We start from the raw sequence: 22,315 nt of genomic DNA, 5'->3' as shown, positions 1-22,315 counted from the left end.
ATCATAATATAAGATTTGCATAATGATATACCTAATTTTTATTTAAACCAATAACTTTTTATTGATCAAAGATAGAATTTTATTTACAATATTTATTAAAAAAAAAAAATTGTTTAATACTTTAAATCACTGGTTTTAAAACTTGTATTTGTGAATGAAGTGTGATCAGTTGGTATCAGAAATATGTTTAGAGGGTGGTTCTGGACAAATTAATCCATTTACACATTAAAAATTAGCAACTTTTTTATATAATTGATTATATATTATATTTGTGTCTCATGGGTATAAAAGAAGTAAAATCATGGTTAAACTATGTGTCCGGGACTACCCTCTAATTTTATAACATGCTTTTTTTTCTGACATATTTTCTTTTTTGTTTTGTGTATTATCAAGGTACACAATAGTTCTTTTTTTGTTTCTAATTAGATAAATAAATGTTTATACATTTAATAAAGTCTTTTGACACTTTGTTTTCTGTTTTCAGTTTTCTTTGTACATGTGTACAATCTATTTTTTCCTTAAGTGTTCGGGTCTACCCAACCTCACCCTATTGCAAACCTAAATGTTGTTGCGTCTTTGCCAAGTTTGACAAAATTTTTCTGAAAGAATGATCTGATGCATTATTACAAGAGGTGGTGGATTCTCGCACATGTAGTAGCTATCCTCGAGATTCGTTAATTGGTGATGAAAATATTAATAAAGAGGCAGCAAATTTCGACTCAATAAGTGTGCTCAGTAAAAAAATATCTCAGAACATTGAAGTATTTTCTACTGACCCTTATGACTAAAGACGTCAAAATAATGGCCTGATTGAATTCATTACAACAATTCAGCAAAATAAAATCGTAAAATACCACTGTTTTTTCAAGGTCTGAAACCTGTGACAATGCTGGATCTTTGTGACGCACCTCAAGGAGTTATTTTTAAAAAAACTAGTAAATGAAGAAAAGAATTAACGCAATTGAATTATATATCCTGCTAAGAACTGTAGTGTTTACTGCAAACCTTGCTTCTTTTTTGGAAAAACTAAAAGCTCTTTAGCAAGCAAGGACAAACTTTGCAACTGGAAAGTTGCTTATAAACCAATTAGCATGAGCACTTTGCTGAACATAATAAATCAATCTCTATTTTTGTGAATGCATGTTTGGGATTGACTGAGATATCGCTAAACACTTTCAGAGTGAAAAAGAATATTGGAGAAATGTGTTGCATCAGGTGGTATCTGTCACCAAGTTTCTTTCTTCTAGGTAAAGTTTAATTATATTTATATTTTAAGATTATTTATCTTTTTAACCTATTGTTCTATACAGCAGCTGAGTCTTTCTTTGCCTATCTTCAACAGCTATATAACATTTTTTCTGCTTCAAAGCATGGCTCGGAAGTCTTTAAATAAAACTGGAAAACACTGGAAAGGTTCTAAAAATTCTCTTACAGACTAGATTGTCTGCACATGCAGATACAGGTTCTGCTTTTCAAACAGGTTATTCTAATTATAATTTTCTGAAGTTTTTTTAAGCGCTTCAAGGTGTCAGTAGTACTTATATATTTGTATATATGAAATATGAGTTTAAACTCTAAGGTAGTCTTGAAAGAACTGAACAAAAGTTTGGATCAAGTTTTGACTAATTTGAAAAAGAAGCTATGGTGTTGGTGGGCACCAACAAGTTCTCTGCTGACCAGAAACAAAATAAAGTCCACAAAAGCCAACATGGCAGATAGACAAATTACTGGAAGAGGAAAAGTTATTGCTGAGGTTAAAAATATTATCGATCAATTTTTAGCTGACCTTGAGAGATGAAAACAAGCTTATGCTCTACTTATCTTTTGTTTTGGATTTCTTGTCCGCCTTCCAGATATTTTGTTGCAATCATATCGCATGCCCCAAAAACTTTTAAAAATCTACCCAAACAATTATTTTGCAAATGAATGTCTGCATTTCAAGAGATTTGTTCCCACTTTATTTGAAATTGCTACTAGTGAATCTTGAAAACCAAATCATTTAGATTTACTTTTGATCATTCAATCGAAGAAACTTGTATTTACATTCCCTAATGTTAAAGTTGTTCTTAGGATTTTTTTTTTCTGCTGCTGTCAGGGCCGACAACACCGGAGATGGGGGATGGGGGGGGGGGAGGCAAGAAGGCATGGTCCCCTTCCACTTTTTTTCTAAAGGATCTTTTTTTTTTTATAAGAAAAATATAGATATATAAGACTTTTTTTAAGAATTGACAATTGGGCCCTCCCCCCCCCCCCCCCCCTTCCCTTACTTTGAAACTTATCTCGTCGGCCCTGGCTGTTACAACTTGAATTGGAGAAAGATCCTTTTCAACTTTAAAAAAGGTGAAAAATTGCTACAGGTCTAATAGTGAACAGATACGCTTGTCAGTTCTAGCCGTTTTTCAAATTGACAATGTTTGAAAATTCTTTTAAAGAATGTCAACGTGGAAGGTGTGATCATTTCGTTGATTTGAAAAGCCAAGATATCAAATTAATTTATCAACTTATGAATGTAAAAATGTGACCTAGGTGAAAACTATTTGTACTTAGAAGTATTTTGTTTTACCCGCCGAAGTGTTTTAATTATAAAAGAAAACAAAGATTTGATTGTCATATATTTAAAAAAAACGTGTTAAAGTACGGATTTTTGTGTGTGAGTGGGAAAGGGAGGGCAGGCTTGATGACCTAATGTAACCCCACTAGACAACCAAAAGTAACCCCGCTGTTTTTGAAATTAAAAATTCTATGCACCCTACTGTATATTATTTCAAAATAGCACCCGGCCATATATTTGATTAGGTCATGCTTTAAATTTTATTTTGTTTTGAACTTTCAGAATTTGTTTCACCTAAAATGGACGGGTATGACTTGATGATTTCTTATTCACACGTAACACGAGAAGTAACATGGAAAATACATGATTGGTTTGAAAAGCATGGTTTTAAGATATGGATTGATAAGAATTATTTAGATACAGAATTGGCTAAAGAAATACAAATTGGCATTGATAAATCTTCAGTATTTATTCCTTGTTTTTCAAGTCATTATGAGAAATCTCTTTGGTGTCATAAGGAACTAATATATGCCTCTAATAATCATAAACCTATAATTCCAATTATTGTTGAAAATGGTTATGTATTAAGCAATGAATTTAAGTTTAAAATAGCTGGATTGAAATATTTTACTTTGGAAGGAGATTTCGATACTGCAATGAATCAAGTATTAAAGGCTGTGAAAAGGTATACTAATAAAACAGGTAAATTTTAAATTATAAAAGTTTTGATAGTTTAAATTTAGATTGGTTTTGTTTTAATGTGTAAAAATATATTTAGGATAAATTTTCTGTTTAATAAAGATATATTAATATTATGTTTATTAATCAATATAATATTTTTTATCATCATTAGATTTAAACAGTTTAATAAGTAAATAGTTTATGCAAAACTGTTTTATAATTTATTAGTTAAATTTATGTTGAAAGTGAATTAGTCTGTTTACTAGGAACATCTAAAATGTAGGTATGTGAGTAAAAATTTAAAAATGTTTAAATATTATACTGATATATATCAAGAGTATCAAGGCAGTATTTTAAAGGTGAAAAAATTATCAAAATCAAAAAATTCTTTTTAAAAGTTTTTTTTAGCTTAAATAGTCATAACTTTGTCAATTCTTATCAAAATACAAATACACGATTTTTTTTTGTATAAGCAACTTAGAATTTTGGTCAGAACTCGAGTTGCTTATTTTTCAGCCAATTTCTATATCTCGAGTTGCTTAATGGTTGTTTAAGTTTCTTAGTCTAAATTTCAGTGTTTTTACGAATAAAAGACAAAATACGGTTTAATATCAAGTCTTTAACAGAAGAGTGCTCTTTACAACTAAAATCACTTAAATTCTAATAAAAAAAAAGATCAAAAATGTTTTTCTCTTCTGCTGGATCTTTATTTTCTTTATCTCCACTTTCTTCGTCTTCTTGTCCGTCTGATTTTTCTACTTGTCCATCTAGTTCCTCGTCTTCTCCGTCTGATTCATCAGGCAAAACATCAATAGGGTTATCCTTTACTTCGTCTGGAATAGGAGTCTCTGTGAAATCCACCGGGTTGTCAATGTCAACAGGGGGTGGAACAACATAAGCAGGCATGCCTTCAGGATTTATTTTATCGTCCTCGCTACCATCAGCCGTGATAAGACATCCTGTTTTCGCAAAGCTCCTATAAAGCATATAAAGAAATTTCTCGTCTTTGGATGTTTTGCGGTATACTTCACCGACCCAACGAGTTTTCAAAATGCAGCGATCTTTTGCCGACAGTTCAACTTTTCTATCAAATTTGAATGCCATTTCATCAGAATCGGGGTTTGCTTCTTTATGTCAGCTTGGCGCTTATGTTGAACACACAGTATGCGGATCTTATTTTTCCTTAAGAAATGAGTGACTATTGATTTTGGCAATCTGTCAGCATTTGGGCTTTATTTTAGATGAATTTGATTCGTTCGGACATACAACCACTCAAAGTTAACTTTTAGCCCCTTTTTTCTTGCTTCGGAGAATTTGTCATAAAGTTTGTTAAACAAAGCTTTGTGTTTGTCGCCTCTTAGGCATTTCCTGAATAACGCAGTTTTCTTGTTTTCATTGTACTTGTTGTAGATTTCTTTTTCCTTTGATTTCCATCGTGTAATCATACTCTTATGAATGTTATACTTTTTTGCTACATCCCTACTTAACATACCATCGTTTAAGTCATTTAGCGCATCAACCTTTTCTTTTAACGTATAGCTCTTCCGTTTGTCAGTATTTTTTGGTAATTCGTTAGCTTCAACATCAGTAAAAAGTTCTCTAAAACCAATTTCACAGTTTTTTCAATATTATCGTACTTGTTCTTTCCATCAATGATTTGATCCAAGCTCATTGATTTCGGGTCTTTGTCAGTTTGAGCAATATCCATATGTGATAACTTATTTTTACACCAAAACTTGTGCATTGAAAGAGCTTGTGATGTTTTCAGTGATTTTTTGCAAACACTTCATTCAAACAAATTATCTTCTTTTTCCTTCGGCACTACATTTACCAACTCACCACGATGACAAATCTTTTTGGTAAAACCAAAGTTGAACAAATTTGTCTGCTTTCTATTACTCATGATCTTTACAGCGTTGTCAACAACATACACAACAACAACACTACTGTGATAAAAGAAGTGATTACATTGCAGAGAAAAAAATTGATTCGAACGCAAAATCGAATGTTTTCATTTCTCAAAATAACGTGAACAGCATTTTTTTAAACTACATAAAGCTATGTTTTATATCCAACATAAAAATAGTATTTGACAGTAAATAAAGGAACTTTTTGAGTGCTTTGATTTTTATGTGCAATTTATGTGTTGCTTATGTTGACATTTGTTCAGAACTGAAGTTGCCTAATAATTTTTCACATCGAGTTCAGTTGCTTATAAACGAGTTGCTTATACAAAAAAAATCGTGTATCTTGATATCAAAAGATAGGTGTAAGAAAAAAAAAAAATTTTTGACCACTTTTCACCAGGTGTGCTCAGGGAGATAAAAGAGGCAACAAATATCCACCTTTACCTTAAGAAATTAAACACTTTCTTTTTTAGGAAAAGTCTTTTTTCAAGACATTAGTAATTAAATTATACAAAAAAGATGTTACAAATTTATATTAAACCACCAAAGTGTATGAGAGGCGTTTGTTAACGATGGAAGTGGGTGTGGTGGTGATGGTTTTATAAACCCTAGTATCAAAAATGACTTGTTTTTGTAAATATTTTTATCTTTTTTTTTTTTTTTTTTAAACATCTTCGCTTCCAACAAGGCTGCAAGCAGCCACTAATTAAAAGTTGGAAGTTACTGTAAGAGAAAAGATGAAGATTGTAGAGCAAGATAACGATTGACGGACGATTTAAAAGATTGCAAATTATATGAATCAGGAAAGCAAGATGAAGGAAGCGAATTCCAAAGAACTGATGTTCGAGGAAAAAAACTAGACGAATAAGCGTTTTTGGAGCACTTAGGAACAGTCACAGAAAAAGGATGACACTTAATTGAATGACGAGTAACACGAGAATGAATTTTAGTAGATGGCACAAGAGACGCTAGCTCTTTAGAGCAGTGCCCATTATAGTATTTATAGAAAAGAGAAAGAGAAGCAACATTACGACGATGTGATAATGGTTGGAGGTTGGCTGCAAGAGCAGGTCCAACTATGTTTACAATGCGTTTTTGCAACTTGTCTAAAAGAGAAAGGGCATCATTAGAAGATCCGCCCCAGATATGGCAACAGTATTCCATACAAGGCCGGATTTGAGATTTATAGAAATAGAGAATAGAATCCGAAGTAAGAAAGTGACGAGCTCGATAAAGAGATGCAACCTTAGCAGATGCTAATTTTGCAACTGATTTGATATATGATTTCCAAGAAAGATTAGAAGTAAGAGTTAATCCAAGAAGATGAAGAGTAGGTGACTCATCGAGTACATCACCGTTCATAAATATAGGAAGATCTAAATTATTGCGATAACGATTGGCTGAAAAAAATTGAGTTTTATCTGAATTAAAGTTCACCAGCCACTGTGAGCCCCATGCTGTAGCAGAAGTGAGATCCTTTTCAAGCTCAAATGCCCCCTCCAAGCAATCAGAAGGTGTTGGTTTCTTATCACGACAAGAATAAATGGTAGTATCATCAGCAAACAATGCCACCTTCGATGTGAGAATATCTGGAAGATCGTTAATGTAAATTAAAAAAAGTATAGGGCCAAGGATAGAACCTTGAGGAATCCCTGAAGTTACAGAATAAGAAGAAGAGTGTTGTCCATTGAGGACAACTTTTATGCTTCGATTGGAAAGGAAAGATTCAATGATCTTAAAGATGTTGCCGGATACACCATAAGAAGAAAGCTTATGGAGAAGACCAGCATGCCAAACTTTATCAAATGCTTTTGAAATGTCAAGAGCGATGGCCTTAACCTCTCCACCTTCATCTAATGCATGATAAAACCTGTCAGTTATTACTGTTAGCAAATCAGCTGTAGAACGAGAAGATCGAAATCCATATTGATGGTCAGAAAGTAAGTTATTAGATTCAAGATGAGAAATTAAGTGTTTGTTAATTAAAGATTCAAAAACCTTGCTTATGATAGGAAGAAGACTTATGGGACAGTAGTTAGACAAATCAGATCGCTCCCCAGAATTTTTGAAGATAGGGATAACAGATGCGGCTTTCCAGCAGGCTGGAAAACAAGACTCTGATAAGCACTTGTTGAATAGTTTTGAGAGTATAGACGACAGCTCCGGAGAACACTTCTGCAAGACAATAACAGGTATGTTGTCTGGGCCACAAGCTGTGGAAGAGTCTAGGCAGGAAATAACTTTAGATACAGATGCTGGAGTGATATGAATGTCAAGCAATGGATCAACCTGTTTGTTGGCAATATCAGGTAGAACGCAATTAGTGGAATCAAGAGATGATAAGTCTGAACCGTACAAGAGAGGTGGAATTATAGATTTGCCCTTATTATTGATATTATTAAAGATTCTCCAGAAGTCACGAGAGCCTAATTTATGAGATGAGATACGAGATTTCATGACCTGAGAATAGCGGGTTTTGGCGTTAGACAAAACCTTTTTACAGTTTCTAGCAGTAATAAACAGACGTCTGTTTTCTGGAGAATTGTTTTGCTGATAAATATGGAAGTAACGGTTTCGATTGGCAATCGCAGCAGCACAGTGTGAGGAAAACCATGGAGGAGAGTGAGGTTTGACCTGGAATCGTCGAGAGGGAATAAAAGATTCCATGCCTGCCTGAATCCACGAAGTTATTTAAGAAGCACATTTGTCGACAGGAAGTTGAAAGATTTCTACCCAAAGGCCATCACGAAGAAAATCACGGAAAGAATCCCAGTCAGCTTTACTGAAGTTGTAAGAGGTGCGATAATAGGGGGATTCAGGTGATGAAGAAGAATGAGATATTAGTTTTAGAGAGATCAAACTGTGATCAGAAGCACCTAAGGGTGAATGTGGAGAAACTGAGCACTGACTAGGATCAGAAACAAGACATAAGTCAAGTAGAGAAGGTAAATGATTAGGGTTGTCAGGAAAGCGAGTTGGAAAGTTGACTATTTGAGTTAGGGTTTGAGAAAGGCAAAAGTTGTGGGCTTTAATGCCTGCAGAGTCACTGACACTAGAGCCAAGCCATTCAGAGTGGTGAGCATTAAAGTCACCGACAACAACTATATTAGCTGATGGATAAAGAGAGAGGGCTTGGTCAATATGATCGGAAATAACATCAAAAAGAGTGCAGTCTTGAGATAAAGGAGAGCGATATAGAACAAAGAGAAAGGCAATAGAGTGAAGTGGTGCTAAACGAAAGCACATGAAAGAATAGTCTGTGGATTCAAACCTAGTTTCACGACAAACAGGTGAGTTCTTACGAATGTAAATGCCCAGGCCAAGCATGTGACTATTGGAGTCTTTACGAATCAGAGGAAGATAACCATCAACACTAAGATCACAAGATGAGACAGCCGAACTCAAATTAGTCTCACAAAGAGCAAGTAGGTCTGGTGAACTTTGCAAGAGATAAGACTCAACAGAAGAAAAGTTACTTCGAAGACCACGAATATTAGTGAATGATAGGTTTAGAGAACTTGGTGATGATGATGGTTTTTTGTGTTTTATAGTTTTTGGTACTTTATTCATTTTTAAATTAGATTGAAGAACTTGACTCAAAGCATAGATAATACTCAGGACACCGTTTAATAGCCCAAGCAATTGCCTCATTACTACTAATAAACCCTAAGCCGTAACAAAGGGCTCCAAATGTGGCCTCCGCAATGCACACCTAAAGTACAAACAGGGACACCATCCATGCGCAACATGGCACTGTTAATACTTTGATATTTTTCAGCTGTTGATGGAATCAGCCTCTCTGAGAGCTACCACAGAGTTCGGGAAACCTGACTACCAGCCGGCCTCAGAACCATAAAACTGAGTTTTAGAGCTGTACCCTCATAAGGAGATAATAGAATGAGTTGCGTAGTCATTAAAACAGTGACACAAGCAAACCCATGCATTGAGTCAAGAAGATCCAGCATTCAACATCCTAAACTGGAAACAATGTATTAAAAATACATCTGCGCCAGCCTAATAGATGAAGAAGGGGTGCGAGGCTGGTCAACAGATAGAATCGGTTTACCCCTTAAGTCTTTGCCTAGGAGGCCTTCTACAAGACAGTAGCTGGGTGCATTTAACATCTGCCCAAGATGAGTATTTTTATTGAGACACCATCTCTAGCCTTTACTCAACCAAGAGCCCCAAGGCAGGGGGTGTTTTAAATTGGAGTTGGCATCTCCTAGCCTTTGCCTAAAAAGGCGTATCCTACAAGGCAGCAGGACATGAAGCAGATTGTACTGGGTTACATGTTACCAGTAGCAGGATAACCTGATTTGACTTTCTTTACTAAAAGGAATTCAATTAGTATACAATAAAAAATTTTAATAAATAGGAAGCAATATTGAAACCTTTATCTCTATCATCATTTTCGATTTTTTAATAAAAAATTTTATTTAATCTAAACCAAATATAAAAAATTCTTAAATAACCCCTCTGTCTCCTGCAACCATTTCGGGCAAAATGAAAACTAGGTACCAAAAGTGCAGCAAAAAATTGACACCCTGCTACAAAAAATTTTTTTTATGAAATTAGGTAGGTGCATAGATAAATGAAAAACTTTGAAAAAAGAATAATATAGAAAAAAAACTTTTGTATTTATTTCATACCAAAAGTACAATAAAGTTTTCGACATCAAAAAACTCAATAATAAAGCCATCTAATAAAATAATAAAACAATAATAAAGTTTAACAATTCTTGTTTCTAGAAATAATCTATGTTGATATCAAGTTCTAAAAAGTTTTCTAACTAAATACTAGGAAGTGACCGGGGCCCTGGCCCCTGCTAAAAATAAGATGTTTTGCAAACTTGGACCTGGCAAAATTATTAGATTTAGCAGGGGTTGATTGCCGGGGCTAGAAAAAAATTTATAATTCTTTGTATAGTATAATTTTATACATATATTTACTTTTTAGATACTTGCATATATTTATGTATGCAACCAATCACTATTAAGTTACTATAAAATAGTGGATGGGTTGCAACCAATCACTATTAAGTTACTATAAAATAGTGGATGGGTTAAAAAGCTTGGAAGCGGTTAACTGAAGACTTAAAAAGTTGTAGGTTGTATAAAAAAGGAAATCATAAAGATGAGCAACAGTTTAATGTGCAAGGAAATAAACTGGATTAATAAAAGTTTTTATAGCATGAAATGATAGATGCAGTAAAAGCATGTAATTTGTTGATTAAGAAGCCATGCAAGAATGAGTTTTGGTCAAAATACAACATTAATTTTGAATTGAAAAAATATACTTTTAGGGTGTATAGGTGTTTATGCAGCCTCGGTCACAAACCCAGCCCTGGTCATAGCCCCAGCTATACTTTATCAATTAAAAGTATCAATAATTTCATCCACATGTTTATAAAAATTTGTATAAAAAATGATCGATTAAAAACTCATGTTTGGTCATGAAACTTGGGTTTCATGAAATAAAGTATATAAAAAAGAACAAACATATTTGCCTAATTTGGTGCCAAGGAGAACCTAATGCAATTCTATCCAAAATATTAATCATTTTTTATTAAATAAATAAGAAATATGAACCCGTTGATAAAATATTTTTAAAGCAATTTTTTGAAATGAGTATTCTAAAATATTTTAAACATTTTTTGTCAATAATTGAAAAATTGGTTGAAAAGGTGGTAGAGGAAAATCCTTACTGAATTTGTGCTTCTTTAGTAGATAATAAGTTCTTGCTGTATGTTGAAAACCAACAGGACAAATTTTACTGTAAATTTCTTTTTCATAATGGTTAAGTTTTTTAAATTTCTTAAAATATCATCTACTATAGGATATTTACGTAACAAAATATTACCTTATTTTTGTTACATTAATTTATATGGTAATTTAGAAAAAAAGAAAAAATAAATAAAAAAATAAAAGAAAAAATTGCTGCCAAATGCCAAACACTCAGTCAATGTAGCGGTACCCTTGCAACAGCGGGCCGCATACAAGATTGTTGATGTGTGTACTGATTCTCTTACAGCAGGCTATTTCAGAGTGTTATCAGAGTGCTTATCTAAACATGCATTTATAGTTATATATATATATATATATATATATATATATATATATATATATATATATATATATATATATATATCAGGCCTTGTTTTAAAGCGTTAAGCGTAGAGCTTTTTTACGCCTTAGCGATTTTTACGTAAGCAGTAAGTGATTTCGGTGAAGCGACTTTTTATCATTTTTTAACTTATAAATTATACTATAAGCGGTAATATAAAAGAAGTCATTAATTTTAAAAAAAGTCACTTTAACTTTTGAATGACATTTATGTATAAATATTTCTTACTAAAGTTTGAATGACAATTATGTTTGATATAAGCGCTATTTAAATAATAAATTATTTTTTCATTTGTAAATATTTACAAATGAAAAAAACTCAAATAAAATTAAAAGTTTAATTTTGTTTTGTTTTTATTTTATTGCAATGATTGATTTTTTAAGTTTGAAGTAAAGATCATAAAAACATAATTTAATTCTGATATAAAAAACATATGATTTAATTTAAAACTTATTTAATAAAAATATATAATTTTATTCTGATAAAAAAAAATATATAGTTTAATTTAGATTTTAAAAATATATAATTTAATTTTGATTTAAAAAATATATTAAAGTTTATTAAAATTAAAGTTAATGCTTGGGTTTAACTTAACTGTCAAATCTATTTAAAAGTATTACTAAATATTGTTCAGTTTTTAAATTTTATTTGTTCTTAAAAAAAAATCAGCTTATTTTTATCGCAATTGTTTTTTCGGTTTTCCCTCCTAAACACTTTTTTTTAAATAAAAATTAAATTTTAAATAAACGGCTGCATCAAAAGTTTGCCCAAAATGTAAGTTAGACTTTTTTTGAAAGAGTCCTGGTAAACACGGTGAGAGAAACTGAAAACTCTTTAACCATATCAAAACGACTAAACATCAGAATATTGATTTAATAACCGTCGATGTAACAACTTATTTCAAGTTTTTTCTCTGTATATGGAAGCTTTGCTAGCTGAGTATTTAATTAAATGCTCAGCAATGCTCCATGACCTAACACCGAAAGCTACAGGACGTTTAGCCTTTAAATATTTGTAGAGAAATTGTATAAAGTATCCACGAAAATGGAAGGAGTTAAAGTCTGCAGAACCTGATTGGTTCATGTCATTCGTGAAACATCTTAAAAAACTGCTCAATCAAATAGGCCTTTAATATCTCATAACAGCGTTGATCAATGTGTATCATTTTTACTAATTGGTCAACCGCTAGCAATAGCTCCGTTAGGTAATCAGGATAATGTTGAACTAATGTAAGTAATGTGAGTAACTACAGCTGCTAATAGTACTCATATTAAAACTCAACCAAGTTTCTCATCTCATAATATTAGTCTTAACATAAGGATGCCATTAACTCTTTCTAATTTTCCAGAAACATCTTTTAACACTAAAGTCTAAACTTTATCAAAGGGGCGCATTTCTATTGGTTCACATGTTACCACACAAGAAATCAAGGGTGAATCTAATAATTGAGGACAACATAAGGGTATATCTATAATAGCCACAGATACCCCAGAAAAAGAGGCAGGAATGGTGAAGAAGCTTACAAAAAAGTCAATAAAGAAAAAGATTCTACATGGAAAAACCTCTTAAAAACCAGTCCTTTAAAAATCATCCTCAGATGAATCAATAGACCTATAATTTCAATGATCAAAGAGTATGTATAACCTTAATATGGATGAATTTAATGACAGCCATACTGATACTTTTGATGTGCCATGATGTGTCGTTTTAATGTCATGATATATTTTAAGTGCAATTTGGATGAATACCAATTGCAATAATTCATAATTGAAAAACAAACTCGTTGAATTTGCTTATTTACTTGATGCCCATAATCTCCCCTGTACATGTCCAAAGTCATCCCCCATACAGGTGGCATCCGACACTTGACTAGCATTTTTAAAATTTAAATTAGTCTTTCATTTTTTGTAATTTACTCTAGAATTGCAATGATCTTATGAATCATATTTGTCTTAAGAGCTTGGTATCATTTTTTTTTTATTATTAATTTTATAATATTTCTTTAAATTTTTACAATATTTCTGGAAAGTTTAAAAAAACTTTCTAGAAATATTGAAAAAAATAAATGTAGTTAATTCGTTATTCATAGCCTTTTTTTCTTCACAAAGTTAAAATCTTCAAATTTAATTAAATTTTTTAGCTATATAAAATACTCAACAAATATTATATGCACCTGCTATTCAGAACTGGTACTGTTACATAGTGGAATTATGTATCAGTTTTATTATTACTAAATTTTTTAGCTTTTTTGTAACTTGATTTGTAACTGATATACTGATTAAAGTAATAGAAATAAATAATTACATAAATTAAATAGATAAATAGTTAAATAAATTAAATAGATAAATAAATTAAATTAATTAAATAGATAAATAATTAAATAAATTAAATAGATAAATAATATTAAAGTATTTAAAAATAAGCTCAAGTATAAAATAAATGTTCGCTTGAGCATTAACTATGGTAATATTTGTAGAAAAAGAGATGTAACCATATGACAAGGAACAAAAGCTAAAACATGTCAGCTAATGCAGGTTTACAATGCGTTTTGGATCTTGTCTGTGACAGAATAGAAAATCTAGCTTAATATGATAACAGAAGCCTCCACGACTGTAGGGGCCCCCACGGCTTTTGGGAGGTAAATAACATTTAAATAAAAAAAGGTTTTCCAAACAAGAACAAATAATTAATTTATAGAGGTAGTGAAATTCAAAAGTATAAAAGCAGCAGGTATGATAATGGAGACCATCTTAGTCAATGGTAACATTGCAATCTAAGATTAATAGAAGATGGGTTATTTTTCAATAGTGAAAAAAAAATTTTAAAAAAATGTAGGAAGTGTTGCTAATATAGGAATCAACATAGGAATATGAACAATATAATAGTCACTAGCAAACTTTTCTTTGAGATAAATTTCACCGACCACTGCAAACCAGGCCGCCACAGGAGAGACTTACATTCAAAATTGGCCCCATGTTCTATGTGAATAAAAAGTTATGACTTTATTTTCAAGACTGGAGTAAATAGTTGTGTCATTAGTAAGTCGAGCTACTTTTATGGTATGGTTATCAGGAAGATCATTAATATAGGTGAGAAACAACACAGGACCAAGGATAGAACCTCAATGGTACGTTACTGGAAATAAAGCAGAGTGTTTTCCATCAAGTACAATTTTTCCCCGCACTTCAATCCTTTGGAACTCTCTCCCATCTTCATGTTTTCCTAACTCATACAACCTTCAACTTTTCTAACTCATACAACCTATAACTTTTCAAGTCAACTGTTTCCTTGCTCTTTAACTCAATTCTTTGTTTTCAGTAACTTCCAACTTAATAGTGGTTGTTTGCAGTCTTGTTAGGAGTGAATTACCTTTAAAAAAAAAAGTATTGTTTTTGAGGTTGTGTATCTTTTTCTTGGTGTGAATCATTTGGTAGTTTTAACAAAATTTGGCTGCTCTGAGCGATGGTATTGTGTAGCATAAATCGTCAATAATTATTATTTATAGTAATGCGGTATGAATCATTAGACTATTTTTTAATTCTATTGGATTTGTTGTTTAGTTATCTTTGTTTTCGCGCTAATTTTCAACAAACAATAAACAAACTTGTCTTAATAACGCTAAATTAAGTTAAAAAGAAAGATAATTTTCAACAAACGGGCTAATTTTCAACAAACAATACACAAACTTGTCTTAATAACGCTAAAGAAGTTGAAAAGAAAGACGTCTTTATTAATAATTTCTTAAATGTTCACTTCATTTTTTTTTTCTATTTTTAAATCTTAAATTAATTTGTTTCTAAGGTTATTTTTTTTGAATAAGCAAACAAATTAACGTTTATATTTTTTTTTTTAGACTTTTGATACGGACTCCCCGCTTTATAGAAGATTTTGGATCAAGATGATCGAGTTTCAAAAATCATGGTTTTTTTTAATTTTGAAAGTGATTCATGTATGTCAGTTCTATTTACCGACAAGGGAGGTGGAAACGTTGCTCTTTCGTTTTTAGAATATTTGAAAATGTTTATGACAACGCTGAAAATCAAAGAGTTTCGTGAATGCTTAATGAAGTTTGTGCTTAGTGGTGCCCAAAACATTGTGCTAAAAAACAATTATATTGACGATGATGAATTTAACAAAATTAGTTATATTCATATTCATGAGCTCAGCTTTCAACTTGTTAGTGAAAGCGCAACTTATCAGTCCTGGAAAGACATTGCTGAAGAACTGAGAATAAGCTCCGTTGATATTAATATTATTGGTAATACCGGTAAACTTCCCTGTGTATACAGTCGGACGGAAAAGTTGCTTGATCTTATCGCAATGTTCAACCTTTTCTTGATATTCTTTTAAAGTGTCAATATCAAGATGCTCACGATTTAATAAGTGAGAAAATCATTGAAGAGTTGTGGTAAACAAAAATTATATAGTTAAGACATAGAAGCAGGGTGCACCATTAAAAAGTTGTAGTTGAATAGAAGCAGGGTGCAACATTGAAAAGTTATAATTAAAGCAGGATGATAGTTTTTATTAAAGCTAATGATAGTTTTTATTACTTTTTTTACATTTTTTTAGTAGGATTTTTAAATTAATAGCTGGTTTGTATAAGTTGTAGAATTTTAGACTTATTTTTATAAGTAAATATTTTAATTAGTGTTTTAATGAGTATAATTATTTTAAACAAATAAATATATAGTATTTTATATAGTTAAGTATATAGTCAAGGCCGGGGCGAAGGAGTGTGTGTGTGGGGGGGGGAGGGGTATGTTAATTCGTACTTATACCAGCCCGCACTTATTCCAGTTTTTGTAACTGCTTCGCACATATGCCAGTTCGCACTTAGTTTGCCAATGTTTGCAAATTTGTTCGGCGCACTTATGCCACTGCTTCACATTTATGACAGTTCGCACTTATGCCAATGTTTGCTAATTCTTTTGGCGCACTTATGCCAGTTCGTACTTGTGCCAGTTTTTGTAACTGCTTCGTTCTTATGTCAATTCGCACTTATGCCAGTTCGCATTACGTCATTCGCACTTATTGACATAAGTGCGATTTAAAAATTGGCGTTTGCACTTATGAAATTCGCGCTTATTCAGTCGTCCCCTTTTCTTTTTTTTTTAAGTCGGCAAAATCGTAATGGCGCACGCCCCCCTCCCCTTTCCCCTACGTGACACCTAATCGCGCCGGCCCTGTATATAGTATTTTACATAAGTAACTATATATATAATATTTATTTGAATCGGAGTAGCCAGAAAAACATAGAGATGTATAAAAAACGCTCGTTTCTTTACATTCTATGGTGGAGACCGAAAACCAGTATTAAATTAGTATGAAACTTTCAGGTTTTTTCGTTGTTTTTTTAAAGAATCTTTCCAAAAAAACGTAAAATTGCAGGGGTTATACCAGTTTTTAAATCTAGAGGTGATACTAATATTTCTAACTATAGACTTATTTCCATTCTTTCTTGCTTCTCGAAAATGCTACGTTTTATGTATAACTAATTATACTCTTTATTTTTTAAATAATATTCTTTATAACAAACAATTTGGCTTCAAAACAGGGCACTCTACTGATCATGCAATTCTTCATATCATTCAGATTTATTTTTCAAGGTTTCGACAAAAACAAGTTCACTTTAGTTTTTTTCATAGATCTTAGTTAGGCGTTCGACACTGTTCATCATAGTATTTTAATTAATAAATTAGAAAACTACGGAATCAAAAATATAAACATAACTTGATTTAAAAGCTACATATCAAATAGAAAACAAGATATTTCATTAGGCAATGAAAAAATTAACAGTATGACAATTATTTGCAGAGTTCCTCAAGAATCTATATTATAACCACTTTTATTTTTAATTCATATTAATGATTTAAGCAAAGCCTCCAATATACTAGATTTTATCTTATTTGATGACGACACAAATTTATTTTTGTCAGATAGTGATATAACAATATTATTTAAAACGGTCAACATTGAACTTCTAAAACTAACCAAATAATTAAATCTGAATAAACTTTTAATTAATAAAACTAAGTTTTTCATTGCCCCCATATAAAAGATAAAACCTTTCTTGCACTTCGAAAACTTATTATTGGAGAATACATCGTAAAAAGAGAATGTTCAATGAAATTTTTAGGTGTAATTCTAGATAAAAACATAAATTAGAAAAACGACATAAACATGATTGAAAATAAAACTTCTTAAAATATCGGGTTACTCTATAAAGCAAAACCATACTTATATCAATCATGTTTGAAATACATATATTACTCATTTATTCATTCCCTTTCTTAATTATGCAAACATTGCTTGGTGCACCAGTAATAAAAAAAAGACAAAAAAGCTATTTAGCAAACAAAAACTTGCAATTAGATTATTATCAAACGCACACCGCTTCTCGCATTCAAGACCACTGTTTAACAATCTAGAAATATTAAGTTTGTACCAAAAATATATATCATCTAATTTTTATGTATAAAACTAATAAAAATACAATACCAAATATCTTCAAACCATTATTTAATAAAATTAAACACAAATACATGATTAAACATTCAAGTAACAACTCTACTTAACCCAAAACTTTATATGAGTCCACCAAGTTCTCAAAAACTATTAGAGGACCTAATGTATGGAATAAGATAATTAGGAATGATATTAAAAAACTTACAACTCTTGAACAGTTTAAACAAATAAAACTATTTCTTTTAAATAATGAACAAACATAGTTACTTTTAAAAAAATTATATTTGAAAATAATCAACTAATGGATACTTTATTTGTCTGGAAAGGTCTAAAGTGTTTAATTATATGCATAATAGTCAATTATATTATTAAAAAGTAATTATAAAGATATACAGCATTTATAGATTTTAATAACTATATTTAAAATTTTTTTTTTTTTTTAAATGACAGAGAGAGAAGGGAAAAATAAAATTATTCTTTGAATATACTATATATATATATATATATATATATATATATATATATATATATATATATATATATATATATATATATATATATATATATATATATATATATATATATATATGTATATATATATATATATATATATATATATATATATATATATATATATATATATATATATATATATATATATATATATATATATATATATATTTATATATATATATATATAACTAATTTTTTGACGAGATTAAGTAAAAATAAATACATTATTTTGACTAGGTAAAAATTATGTAGTTATTTTTATTTAATCTCGTCAAAAAATCAATTATAAAGCTCTGATATCATTAAATATAAATATATAAATTAACTTTAATGTTTTCTTTTATCTTGTCTTTTTTTTTTTTTTGGTTTTTTGTATTATTGAATGAATTTTTAAAATTTTCTTTTAATGAATAACTTTGAAGTTTGAATATATATAGTACTGCATGACCGTAAGTTAATCTTCATGTTGTTGTGATTAAATTTCTTTATTAACTTATATTAAAAATAACTTTAAAAGACTCTGTTAAACTATTTTGCATTTTATAATATAAACTTCATTGAAACATTTTGCTTTTTCCTCTCATTTCTAATTTTAGTTACAACATATTTATATAAATGTCAAGAAAATTAAGTGACTTGGTGATAAGACAAACCTGTCTTTTTCTCGTCCTAGCCATCTTTATATATATATATATATATATATATATATATATATATATATATATATATATATATATATATATATATATATATATATATATATATATATATATATATATATATATATATATATATCATAAAACACGGAACTTGTAAATATTTGTACGTCTAAAAAAAAAAAAAGAAAGAATTAAATTTTTATTTCCAACTGTGAAATCTCAAGTTCTTGAATAATATTAAAGTGAGGAACTCGCTCGGTGCTGGAATTATTTACTTATTGCAAAGACATTTAATAATAAAACTGTTTTTATTATTTATTATTATTATCAATTTATTCTGCCGTGTTTTAAAAATTACAAAAAAAGATATTACATTAATAGAAAATCCTGGCCGGAGCAAGAAGAAGACATGTAGTCTTATCCCCGAGCCCCGTTACTTTAGTGTTCTGAAACGTTTTTAAAATTTACATACGTAATAAATGATAAATAAAACAGCATAATACATAGAATTCAGCAATAATATAATTTTTTGCTAACAATATTTAGCGAAATAACTTAAAAAATAAAAAAGTGCAAACAAGAGAAAATCATGAAAGTTATCAATCCACAAAAAATCATTTTGTATAAAAATGCATAACATATAAACAAAAGTTATGTTTTATTAAAAATAATGAAATAAAAATAAGAATTTGGGCTAATTAATAAATATCAACAAAAACATAAACGTAAAAGCAGATTTGCTTTTATGTAAAACATTTGTTATTAATGGTTTGTAAACCATTAGTAACAAAAGCTAAAGAATATGCAAAAGTTTAACTGATTTTTTTAAGTGATTTAGTTCAAACCTTTTATAATTGTCAAAAAAGATATTTGAAATATAATATATCAAAGTCCATGTTTAGCGAATGCCGTTTTAAATTCGCCTTAAAATTTTCCAAAGAGCAATTTAAAACAAAGTTTTGTTTTTCATTAAAAATTGGATAAAAATTTTTCCAAACAAAAGGTCCCCGATATTGAATTTAGTACGAACTTAATTTAAGATGTATTATTGGAACGACAAAGTTATTCTCTGAAAATTTGATAGGATATTTATGAGAGCTTTCATTAAAATGGGATTGAAATGTTACTGGAGATATACTGCTTAATATTCATCAAGTTTTACTATTTATGTTTATAGCAAAAACCCACGTTTTGCTTTAAACATTAATAGTAAAATTTGATGAATATTGAGCATATAAATATTTAAAGCTCCGAGCTGACGTAAGAGAGGTTCACATTGTGCATTTCTGGTTGCACCAAATATTATCCTGCAAGAATGTTTTTGTTTCTTATAAATATTCTTTAATTTAGTGTGATTAGTAATACCTCAGGCAATGTTACAGTGTGATAGATAACTGTGTATAAACGAAAAATAAAGATTTTTAAAAGGCTCATTATTAAGAAAATGTTTTGTTCGATATCACGGTGTCGCGTTAAATAAGTAGATCGTTAAATAAGTAGACAGTCAGTTCTGCGCAAGCTTAACGCCTGCGCAGATACAGCGCAAAGCTTCCGTTAGGTAGGTTAAATCTATCGTTAAATAAGTAGCCTTGTTTCCGTTAGGTATAAACTCAAAAAACAAAAATAATCATGTTTTAAAATTTTTTAAAATTATATAATTAAAATGCGAGTCTATAATTACTCTGTTGAAGATGTTTAGCAGTCTCTGATGGAATAATAAATTATTATAATAAAAAAGTGTCAACTTTGTGGTATGTGTATATAACCCACTATTTAAGTTAAACTTTTATATAATTTATGATTAAGAGTTTATTATTATTGTATATTTTATATTATTTTATGTTTCTGAAGTTAATTTTATACTATGTCTCAGCATCTCAAAACTCGCAGTTGTTTTGGGACTTCCATTTTATGCATTGACTTATTTGTCGATTTTGCTCAGAACTATTAGTCAATTTTGTTATGTATTTAAGAGTTGCAATTAAGTATTACTAGAAATACTTATTGAAAACAATCTAAGACCAAATTAACTGTAAATTTATTATGGATTTGAATCTAATTTTCAGAAAGTGACCCTAGGTACAGATTAAAAAAAGGTTATTCTACCAAGGGTTACTAATTTTTAAACCCTTTTACTTGATGGAATTTTATTAGTATAAGTCAATATACTTATACTAATACAAAGTAATTAGTATAGAGATGTAATCGTATCAGTTTTGCCTTCTTTAGAAAAGTCTGGGGACTTGAATTTGGGCACTAAAACAATCTGGCTATAGGTACACAAACTTCCCTTAGACCTTATTGGACCTCTTGCCTTAATAAAACTTGAAAAAAATATATTATTACAATTACTGATAATTGAAGTAAATATATTGAAAAATTAACAATTTATGCAACTACTTTATTTTATAGATTTTTGGTACTCTTCAAAAAACTCTAAAATTTTAGATTATTTGATAAAGTCTGCTATTTTCCTTAAACCAATCAATGAGAAAAAGGTTCAGAGTTTAAACTGGTAGCGGTAAAGGTTTGAAAAAAGCTATTTGTTAATGATAGTATCGTTGTAAAAAGGGGCTGTCGAAGTTCAAAATTTTTCTAAAGTTTTCTTTAAAGTTTGTCAATACAGTCTAAAGACAAGGCCTTAGATATTTTAAGAGACTCACCTTGCTGGCTTGATGATACCTTGATTGATATAGCACAAAGTTTGTTTTTATATCAGTTTTCTAAAATGTTTGGGTTTCCAAGTTTAAAATATCTGGATTTTTTGCATTTTTAGTTGTTTTAATTCATGTGGTCTTTCAGAAAGTTACAGTGCAACGATTAATGTTAGAAAATCATATTGGGTGTTTCTAAGTAATGTGTCCTGATGTTGTTTTACATTGGAAGTGTGTTTAGTTTTATGATTCACTCTTTAATAGTTTAAGTAAAGGTGATGTGCCATTGTTAGTGCATAGAGTTGCACATGAAAATGATTGTGATTTTTTCTTAGAAAGAAATGCAATGGTTTTGTGTAGCAGTATCAACCTAAGTTTAGTTATATAAAAAGATAATGACATGCGGTAGCATTACCTGAAATGTATTGAGAATGGTAAATTAGAGATGTTTCCTTTTGTTACTGTGTTATACTGTCATAAACAGTTTGTCTTTAGTACTATCAATGTTGTGAATATATCCTGTTATTTCTACTGTTTTTGTTTTTATGACATATTTAAATATTTAAATTCAATCAATATACATAAATATGTTTTTTTTTGTTTTTTATTGTTGATTTGTTTATGTACCTTATGTTCTAGTTAATATTTAAAAAATTCATTACTTAATTTATTTTTGTAAGTGTCTTATAGATGTCTAAAGTTATACAATTGGCTAATTTAGGTCAACTATTGTTTGTTCTTTATTTTGTTATTGGCATG

General features: G+C 29.9%; 1 protein-coding gene and 1 long non-coding RNA gene across 3 annotated transcripts in view; both read left to right on the top strand.

Annotated features, from left to right (window-relative positions):
- The window catches only part of LOC136075533 (uncharacterized), a 68,749-nt gene extending 52,801 nt beyond the window's left edge, over positions 1-15,948 (top strand). Inside the window, exons 7-8 of one of the 2 annotated variants that reach the window (XM_065788965.1) lie at positions 2,834-3,236; positions 15,116-15,948. In XM_065788965.1, coding sequence (XP_065645037.1) covers positions 2,834-3,236; positions 15,116-15,164 — 452 coding nt within the window. In that variant the 3' untranslated portion in view covers positions 15,165-15,948. Of the gene's footprint in view, positions 1-2,833; positions 3,254-15,115 lie in introns of both variants that reach the window. The other variant, XM_065788964.1, reaches the window with a different exon arrangement.
- A 4,492-nt stretch (positions 15,949-20,440) lies between these two features.
- LOC136075532 (uncharacterized) overlaps positions 20,441-22,315 on the top strand; it is a 2,867-nt gene continuing 992 nt past the window's right edge. The window contains exon 1 of the long non-coding RNA XR_010635995.1: positions 20,441-20,653. This is a non-coding gene — a long non-coding RNA (uncharacterized LOC136075532). The remainder of the gene's footprint in view (positions 20,654-22,315) is intronic.

The sequence above is a fragment of the Hydra vulgaris genome, chromosome 01 (assembly GCF_038396675.1).
Source record: "Hydra vulgaris chromosome 01, alternate assembly HydraT2T_AEP".
Lineage (NCBI taxonomy): Eukaryota > Metazoa > Cnidaria > Hydrozoa > Anthoathecata > Hydridae > Hydra > Hydra vulgaris.
This window is presented reverse-complemented; position numbering and strand designations above follow the sequence as displayed.